The sequence below is a fragment of the Nelumbo lutea genome, chromosome 4 (genome assembly GCF_056320005.1).
Source record: "Nelumbo lutea isolate HS-2025 chromosome 4, American lotus-T2T, whole genome shotgun sequence".
Taxonomy (NCBI): domain Eukaryota; kingdom Viridiplantae; phylum Streptophyta; class Magnoliopsida; order Proteales; family Nelumbonaceae; genus Nelumbo; species Nelumbo lutea.
Genome location: NC_142687.1, coordinates 84328940 through 84339115, shown reverse-complemented (window position 1 = coordinate 84339115; position 10176 = coordinate 84328940). Strand labels below are relative to the sequence as shown.

The 10176-nt window shown below is 38.1% G+C and overlaps 1 protein-coding gene across 1 annotated transcript; it reads left to right on the top strand.

Annotated features, from left to right (window-relative positions):
* The first annotated feature begins 1346 nt into the window (after positions 1-1346).
* On the top strand, positions 1347-3155 carry LOC148861431 (ethylene-responsive transcription factor RAP2-2-like). Its single transcript, XM_088984705.1, has 2 exons — positions 1347-1918; positions 2030-3155. Exons 1-2 carry the CDS (start codon positions 1747-1749, stop codon positions 2842-2844), a joined length of 987 nt encoding a protein of 328 aa, XP_088840831.1. The 5' UTR covers positions 1347-1746; the 3' UTR covers positions 2845-3155.
* The last annotated feature ends 7021 nt before the right edge of the window (positions 3156-10176 follow it).

Sequence of the window (10176 nt, the reverse complement as noted above, 5' to 3'; positions counted from 1 at the left end):
CCGACTATGATACAAAAAAATCGATCATGGTAACCAAAACCACTGGTATTATTGGTCAAAGTTCTTCTAAGATATCAGGATTTTTTTTTTTTTTTATTTGTTTAAGCTAAGTTGCTAATTTTTAAATGAATTTTCTTTACTTAAGATCAAACCCTGTTTGGTTTTCCCTCGTTCTTTTATGGCGTTCTACTTAAAACCTAATTCAGTCTTTTTTTGAGTCGAAGAAACCCCCTATTAGCTAATAGCTACCTACCATGGAAACTAAACTAAACCTGCTCCAGTCTCCGACTCCGTGTATTAATTGGCTGAAACGATTTATACATTGGCCTTGACAATGTTTTTTCCTTTCTATTTATTTTTTCTATATTTTGTTATTTTAATTTAAAAGGTCGTAAGTCGTGGGATTTTGGCTTGGTCAACGATCGGACGACCAGAGAAGAAAGGAGCATGCAAATTAAATTTGTCAAAAATGCGACCGGCATAAAATAAACAGGAAATGCGGTTGTGGGTCAAAGTATAAAGATCAACATCAATATCAATCAAATGGATAATGACCGAATCCCATTAAAACTCCAAACCTTCTCGGATTCCCTAATTTTGCTCAAGCCAATAAGCAACTTGTAATTTTTTTAACTGCATTTCCGACACTCGAGTCGTAATTTAATTATTTATATGATCAGAAGTAGAACAGAAGAATGTAATTACTCTCTTAAATGCGCCCATTACCATAATCTGGTAATGGAAAGAGTTTTGACGAATCAGAATCCATCCATGAATTTTGAATTTGATAAATAATAATACTTTATGTAGTTTCACTCTCGTTTACTAATCTTCAATCTTCAAAAGGAATATTTCACTTCATTACCGACTGTGTAGTGCACCACTGGATCTTCCCCCACTGGTCTAAACCTAGTGCAACGCGTTGGACACACAAATTAACAAGAACAGGTGGCTTCCGATGCCATATCATATGTCTACGTGGCAAATAACTGCTTTTGTGCTCACCGGGTCGCGTCTATTACGCGTTTGAGCTTATAAAAACTCTGTATTGTGGGCAAGATTTTGTGGAACCGACCTGGGATATTTTCATGTTATAGAACGTGCTTTCTGAGTTGCAAGATAAAAATTAGCACTACCACGGTAGTATCTGATGTTTCGTCCGTCCTCACTGGATTTAAGTCAATTTTGGCAGGTACTGATACTGACCATACCCTTCATTTTCTTTACCAAAAAAAGAAAAAAGAAAAAACAAACTCATTTATCGTTAGTACACAAGCGATCAAGCGAGAAAAAAAAAATCAACTCTTTATAGTTTATTTATTAATGACCACTACCGCTATCGCTATGGCTTCTTTGGTCATTTCCTAGTTCCTATGAGCCTATGACTCTCTATGAGTGCGTCGTAACTCGTAAACGGATCGAGCCATGGCCCTTCTGGAAGAAAAGGGGCCTTTGTCTTTGAGTCTTGCGCACTACGCAAGATTAAATTGCGGCAAGATAAAATAAAAAAGAATAATAAAAACGATAGACGCGACAAAAGTACTGCTTGTACTGCTGGCACCAGCGGTTCAACGGGTACAAAAGCAACCCCAGCCCCAACCATTTTAGCCTCAACTCATTTGCTGTTCATCAACAACAACAACAACGAACCGACTTTACCTCTCTCTCTCTCTCTCTCTCTCTCAGTTTCCCAGATTTCTCTTCCTTCTTCAATCTCTTCGTTCTATTCTCTGCAAACATTGAAAAATGTGTGGTGGTGCGATCATAGCCGACTTCATCCCTCGCAATAGAAATCGCCGTGTCACCGCTAGAGATCTCTGGCCCAATTCGCCCTTCGCTAAAACTGATGACGACTTCGAATCCGACTTCCGCCGCTTCAGTCAAGAAGAAGAGACCAAGAAACTCCCTTCCCTTGCAGGCGAATCTCTCTCTCTCTCTCTCTCTCTCTCTCTCTCTCTCTCCATTATCTTTACGCTCTGCTTTATTTTCTTCCTCACCTTTTGACTCACTGTGAACTTCATTCATGCAGATGCAGGTGACGGTGCTGCTGGTGAAAACAACGGCAAGAGAAAGCGAAAGAATCTGTACAGAGGGATTCGACAACGCCCATGGGGCAAATGGGCGGCCGAGATCCGTGACCCCAGGAAAGGGGTTAGGGTTTGGTTGGGTACCTTCAACACCGCGGAAGAGGCGGCAAGGGCTTATGACAGAGAAGCAAGGAAGATTAGAGGAAAGAAAGCCAAGGTTAATTTTCCCAACGAAGACGATGAATACTCAGCTCCTAATGCCCAGGTGCCCTCCCATCGAAACCCACAGCCATTGTATAATCAGACCTACTGTGGTGGCATCCCGAAGAATGCGGATTTTGGATTTCCCGCTCATCTGAATCAAGCGTTTCCTGCCAACGGTTACTATGGCGGCATTCCTCCTGTTAACCCAAATCCCATTGTCTTTCTCCCTCACGGTGACATGTCGAGCTCTGCATCTGGATCGGAGGGTGCAGCTTCGTCTCCGAGCATGATGGGTAGCGACCAGGACGGAGGTGACGCTTGTTTTCAACAGGTTAATATGAAGGTGAAGGGGGAGGGGTTATTGGAACCAAAACGAGAAAGCAACAAGGGGATAGTGATAGAAGATGACGAAGTACAGAAGCTTTCGGAGGAGCTAATGGCGTTCGAATCTTACATGAAGTTCTATCACATTCCATTCGATGGTGGTGTTGAGCAGCCCACGGCCGCGCCGAATCCAGCTCAGGAGAACATTGCGGGAGGGGTCTCCCTTGACCTCTGGAGTTTCGATGATGTTCCTGCCGCTTCTGCCGCCATGGTCTCAACAGCTATGTAATGTTGTGCCTCGTCAGTTTTCTCAGGCGCATGATTTTTTTTCCTTTCCTATTTCCTTTGTTATCCGTCGAACTTCTATATAATTTGGGAGAAATTTCGTTTGATGGTGTCAGTATGGTGCATGTAGTTCCATAAGATTTTGAATGTTTTTTGTTTTTTGGTTAATAGATAGATGGATCAAACGGGGAAAGCGTCAATGGGTTTCAATTTTCTCCCTGTTAAGGCTTCTGAATCTTCTCCCAAATTAACTGTATTTAGTTTGATTTCTTTGTATTATTATTATTATGACATTTTATTGTCTTCTTCCAACAATTTCTTCTTTCATTATGTCAAAGTTGAGAGATAGTCCCTGTTATTTATTGTTCATTCTTCTTCCTTGAAGACTATCATTCGCGCTGATAATCTGTGATATAATTACTTAAAAAGATCTGATGGGTCATACTGCTGTGTAATCAACGGATGCAACAGCTTTTCTTTCTTCTGTTTTTTGTATAAAATTTAATAATATCGTTACTCGTTAGGTGTGTGTCTGTCTCCTGTTGCAGACTGCAGGTAGAGATATTTTGATCTCTCGCTTAAAAAATGATTTTTTTGGAGTAGAAAAAAAAATACAGGAATTTAGGGAGGAAGACAAGATAATGAATTGATTAATGGTGGAGCGGTGAAGGTCATAACTCATAATAAAGCAAAAAACGAGTTGGGTGGGGGTGGAGACACGAGAAAAGAAAGATGACGTCATTAGTAGCGAGTGTTTGGCAGAGAGTGAAATAGATTAGGCTGGACTCAATCCTCAAGGCGTGGGACCTGGGACATATTTTTATCCATCCACGCCTCCACTTTATTTCAATCTCCGCCCCTGGCATCATCCATTAACTATCCAACGGCGCCGGTGGTACCGAACAACCGTTGGAGGCGCCCACAGCTTTGGGGTCAGTACTCTTGAATCTTGAGAGTTGAGACTGACCATGTACACTGCACTCAAGTTCAACCATGTGACGGATAACTTGCTTATAATAAACATCATTCATGGTTGGTTTTGTTTTTATTTTTTTTAAATGCCACATCAACCAAAGCGATAGTGTACATATGCCACGTGTCATTATTTGTGGAGCTCTGATGACATTTTGGTGCGTGGGATCAGAATCAATCGGTAGGTCCCACGCAGAAGAATTGGAGGGTGTTCTCCATTTCGTGTTTGAAGCAATCAACGGCCTAGATATGAGTGATCCGCATCAATCAGTGCTGCTAATTTTACACCGCTCACCGCTCACTGGTCAGTGGTCACCAATCACCATCACTGGACTCGTGTCCTGTAACCGTACATACAGGATACAGTACGGAAATATACGATGCAGAATTTAGCCCTCTTTCCCTATAAACCACATCTTGCCCGTGAATGATAATTATTCATTCACGTTCAAGACTCAAGTGGGGCATCCCGTATTCCAGACGGTTATGTTACCTTGTGGATCTACGTAAATGATAATTATTTACGTATCGTGCCGGTGATTTCCCAATACAACCCTGGTAGAGGCGTATCGAATCAGTCACTGGTTCAAAGTTAAAAAAAATGGAGATCCGATGCAGAATTCTGAATTCCTGCCCCCCTATTAATAGTCCCCTCCCTCCTATAAATTATATCCTGTTCATGAATTTGGCATTAATTTATTATCTATTTTAGAGTTATAAATTCTGATTTGGACTGATTGGTCATTCTCCCTAAAAAAAATAAATAAAACATATATAAAAAAGCACCGATATAGATTGCCCGTATCTATTTAGAATAAATCCTTGTCTGGGCATCTCGGTTAAACAGTAATTTGTGTGGTTAATGCATATTCTTTGGCATTTGATTGAAAGATTGTCAAATCTCCAAGGTTAATACATATTTGTGTGGTTAATACATATTCTTTTATCCTATGGAACTAGTTTCCTTGATCATGTTCAAAGTATGTAAATTGGGAAGATAAAAAGGTTATTAGCAAGGAAAATTTGTTATGATCAGAAAAACTAATAGTTTATAACTTTGTATTGATGAAAAACTTTGTAATATGGCTTTTAAATGGAGTGTAAATTCTGATTCAGAGTAATTTAAACTTTGGTTTACTTTTATGTGTATTTGACAACATTATATTTATGCATTGACAAATAACGGACCAATACATATTTACATTGTATATATTTGTATTTATGCTCTTTCCAAATTGAGTCCATTGTCCTTTTCTTTTGTCAAAAGAAGAAAAAGTATGAAAAATATAAAGAATATTAGAAATGTTTTTATTAGAAACAGATTAACATATACTTTGGATATACATCGATGTAGTGAAAAAATTAAGATGCGTATAAGTTGCAAAAATTGAAGTATAAAAAATGCATCAACAACATAAAAAATAATATAACAAAAATCTTAATTCTTAAAAAATGGGTATAATTCTTGTTAATATTTAAAAAGTTATAAATTTCAATAATGAGTTACTATTTGAAAAATAATAAATGTACACTAAAAAATGTTATATGTAAAATTGGTGTCGATGTTGTATTTATGTTCAGTTGTTTAACAAGGAGTTACAACTCTTTGAAGTTATTTTGTAGTGATTTAAGTCCAGGATGTACAACATCCAAAATCATATTTAGTTCGTTTTAATTTTGATTTATTATTGATAACCAATGGAACCGCCCTTAGAAGTTGCTCCATGTTTCACTGCGTCAGAGGTAAAATTGAGCAAGCTGCTACCCATCTCGGCCGGAAATTACAATTGAAGTTCGACTCTTTCGATAATGAATTGCTACATGTCAGAGATAGACAGGCACGATGTCCATCTTCAACCTCTCTGTGCCCTCTCACATTTTTTTATTCTCTGAATTCGAGTGGTAGGGATGATAGTTTTCTCCATTTTCCATCTCCACGAAACCCAACCCATAGGCCTCATTGAAGAATATGTATATATGCGTATATGTATGTATATACGTGTATTTGAAGATAATGGGTCAATCCAATTCAACACAACCCATGGCACCTACATAACTAACTAGGTTAAATTGTACAACTAGATTTGTATATCAACTAACCAAACAGAGTAAATCTCTGAGATTAATCTGTTGCATCTTATCTCCTTGATTACCAATATAAATACAATAACCGAATCACCAATTCTATGGTCGGTTTTCCACTCCAAATTCTTGTGTCGTTGATGGTATCAGACCCTCGCCAATCTGAAACCATGTCCACTCAATCCGTTGCAGTCACCTCAACAAATGCCCAGCCATCTTCTGTTGTAAAAATAATAAAAAAGGCAGAATAGAACTTATTGATAATCACTTTCCAAACCGAAATTGCAGTGATATGATGTAGAATCTCAAAACTGGGAATTGTAGGGAGAAGGAGGGTTGAGTCGTGTCACTTGGTCACTCTCCTTAAAACCACATTTGCCCCCTATGGTGCAACCGGATGATCACAAATTGGTCGCTAAGATAAAACAGGCCACAGGCTACTGGTAGGCGTGCACTCGCTTACCATACCTCCGTGAACCACAAAAAAGATGATGCTCAAATTACATAGAAGACAGAGAAGAAGACTTGTTGAGAATTGATCTACGTGAAACTGGGTCGACCAACATCATTTTTGTAGACTGGTCTCAAACCCGAATGGATACAAAAGTGTCCTTTTAGACAGGAGCCTCTTCAAAACAGTGCACCTATTCGAAGAGGCACATGGAGGAAGAAGAGACACGAAAAAGAGAAAACGTTTTTGTTTGAAAAAAAAATTGAAATTGAAATAGACATCTGTTCGAGTAGATGCAAAACATTTAATTAAAAATTCAAATTTGATAAAAAAGTAAAAGCGATTCGGTGCGATGCGCTTGCGCACACGCACACGTGCCCATGCCCCGGATCGGCACACACGTGTGAAAAGCACCCCCCCCCCCCCAATGTGGGACAAGGAGTCTTCCCATGCACTAAAGGGTGGGAAGATGAAAAGACAAAACCAAGAGAGGGAGGAGAGAGATTCTTGAAATTTTGAATATCCCTACAACAACTTCCACACCTATTGTTTTTGGAAACGATAGTTTTCCAACTATCGTTCTAGTAAATTTGGATGGTTATAACTATTTGCTTTGGAAGTTTCAAATACTTCCAGCACTAGTTAGAGCAGAACTAACGAGATATGTGGATGGTCCTCTCCCACGACTCTCTCAGCATGTTTTGGATAATACCACACTCAATCCAGCTTATTAATGGTGGGTCAAACAAGACCAAGTTATGCTCAATTGGCTCCTTGCCACTCTCACCTAACCAGTGGTTGGATGCTCTACATGTTGAGAAGTTTGGCACACTTTGGAGAAGTTATAGGGGTCCAAATCAAAGGCTTGGATCACTCAACTTTGGAACCACCTTATACTTATGAAAAAGGATGGTGATTCAATGCACATTTACCTTTAGAAAATCAAAAACAGTTTGGCCGCCGCTGGGTCGTCTCTTGTAGACTTGGATATTTTTCACTAAGCTTTGAATAGGCTCGAGGCTGATCACTGCTTTGATGAGCTCCAGGCTCTCTTGATCATTGAAGAGATCCGAATCGAATGTCATATGCAGCCTTTGCCTCCATTTCCCTCTGCTAATTATTCGTCCATGTACAGATTATATATTCAATTTATAGTTTGAATGGTTAGTCAATTAGCTACGGTTAGTTAGTCTGTTAGTATAGATGTTAGTTTGTTGTACAAGTTGGTTAGTTTGTTAGATTAGCTCAGCTGGAGTTTACTATGTAGCAACTTTGTATAGGTCTGATTCTTGTATACATAGTCAACATGTATCTTGTACAGTTTACGTTGAAGTAATATAGAGAAATTTTTTCCATCTTCTAGTTTTCTTTTTCTCCAAAATTTTTCATTGTATCAGAGCAAATCGATTCAGATCTGCCTGTACCTCCACCTTGTTGATTCTTTTGAAGATTAGATAGTAGAGTTTTGGTTTTGTGTCAGCTGAAAGAATGGAAGTGATTGAAGATCTAGCGGTTGTGGTTGCATCTCAAACTGGAACTACAATTGTGCACAAGGAAACGACAAGTACCTTTAATGGAGATCCAATAGCTTTGGTGAACTTGGATCATTCAGGAATGCAACTTGTCACGACTCCTTTAACAGATAACAATTATTTGTCTTGGAGTAGATCGATTAAGATAGCCCTAGGAGCTAAGGTGAAGCTCAGATTCATCGATGAAAGGTGTGTGATGCCAGAAGAAGATTCTATTGATTATGATCAATGGATTTGTGTGGATTGTATGATTAGATTATGGATTTTGAACTCTATTTCTAAAGAAATAGTGTAAGCTTTTCTCTATGCATCAACTGCTAGAGAACTTTGGTCAGAGTTGGAAGAGAGATTTGGTGAATCTAATGGACCTCATATTTACTAGATCCAAAGAAAAATAAATACTATTTCTCAAGGAAGTAAGTCAGTGGTAAGTACTTCAAAGCTGAAGAAACAGTGGGATGAATTGGTCTGTGTGCAACCAATACCACAATGTACTTGTAAGAATTGTAACAGGCTAATGCAGTTTTTAATGGGCCTTAGTGATGATTTTGATCATGTAAGAAACCAGATCTTGGTTATGGATCCCCTGCCTTCAGTTAACAAGGTTTATTCAATGATTTTCGAGTTGAGAAGCAACAAGAGGTTCATCTTAACTTGGTTGAGAATGTTCAGAACTCAGCAATGTTTGTAAGAGCATCTATGGGAAGAGGATTTGGTGCTGAAAGAGGAAAGCATAAGAAGTCAAGTTATAATGACAAAAAGAATGAGAAATAAGAGAAGTTGTCTTGTGATCACTATAGCATGGGCGGTCATAATAAGGATACATGCTTCAAATTGCATGGTTATCCAGAGTGGCATAAGAAATGTAAAGGGCAAAGAAGCAAGGTTACAAGAGGAAGAAATGTGGAAAATATGACTGATAATCCTTTGGATGTTAACATGGATCATGATGTTGGCAAAACAACTGATCAACAAGTATCTTTGTCAGAGATGATTTAACAGGAATTGTCGAAGATGATGAAGGGAAATGCTATTATTGAAGGCAATCATGTTAACTTCACACATGTTGAGGATTTTGTGGGTAAAAATTCTAGTATTGCTTTTCATTTTGCTTTACGTTCATTTGATAATTTGGATTGTGGAACATGGATAATGGACACGAGTGCATCAAACCACATGTGCATTAACCCCAAACTTTTCATAGATCAAAACCAGTAACACAAATTACTCCAGTTTTTCCACCTGACGGATCTGTTAAATTTGTTCATCAAATAGGTGATATGCATCTTAGCCGTAAACTGACCTTGGCCGATGCTCTTTATGTCCCTAGTTTCAAATTTAACATTCTTTCAGTAAAAAAACTTTCCAAGACTGCACAAATTAAATTTGTATTTCATCCTGACAAATGTATTCTACAGGACCCTCAAACTGAAGCTGTTGTAGCAGTTGGTAAAGTGGTTGGGAGTCTATACATTTTAGACAAAACTTCATTCCATGATACTACATTTTTTGTTTCTTGTAATAATCAGATTGACTTAGTTAAATCTTCTTTTGATTCTATTTGTAACTCAGTCAATCTTCCTTGTACTGCTACTGATGATTTGAATAAAGATTCTGAACTTTTGTGGCATAACAAGCTTGGTCATGCCTCATTGATATACATTACCTTTTTAAATGGTATTGATACAACACTGTTTTCACCATGTGATGTTTGTCACAAATCAAAACAACATAGGCTGTCTTTTCCACTTAGCAATATTAGGTCAGATTCTATTTTTGATCTTCTGCACATAGACTTATGGGGATGTTACTATAAAGCTTCTATTACAGAAGCACATTACATGCTTACTGTGGTAGATGATTGTAGTAGAGCTACTTGGGCCTTTTTACTTGCACATAAACATTAGACATTACTAGCAATGAATGTCAAACTTTCTTGTATCAATTAGGAATTGTGCATCAAAAGAGTTGTATTTATACTCCTCAACAAAATGGCATTGTTGAGAAGAGGCATAAACACCTCTTACAAATAGCTAGAGCTTTAATGTTTCAGGAAAATATGCTTATAAAATTCTGGGGCCATTCTCTTTTAATGGTAGCTTATATCCTAAATAGGTTACCTATTAGTCTTTTAGATTGGAAAACCCCTTATGAAATGTTATATAACAAAAAACCAGATTATAGTCAACTTAAGTGTTTTGGTTGCTTATGCTATGCAACTAACACTAGGCCACATAAGGATAAATTTGAAGATAGGGCATATAGGTGTGTTTTTGTTGGATTTGTCATAGGTCAGAAG

Coding starts and splice junctions, on each gene's coding strand:
- LOC148861431 (XM_088984705.1), top strand. CDS start 1,747: ATGTGTGGTGGTGCGATCATAGCCGACTTCATCCCTCGCAATAGAAAT. Junction 1,919..2,029: donor GAAACTCCCTTCCCTTGCAG/GCGAATCTCTCT, acceptor TCATTCATGCAG/ATGCAGGTGACGGTGCTGCT.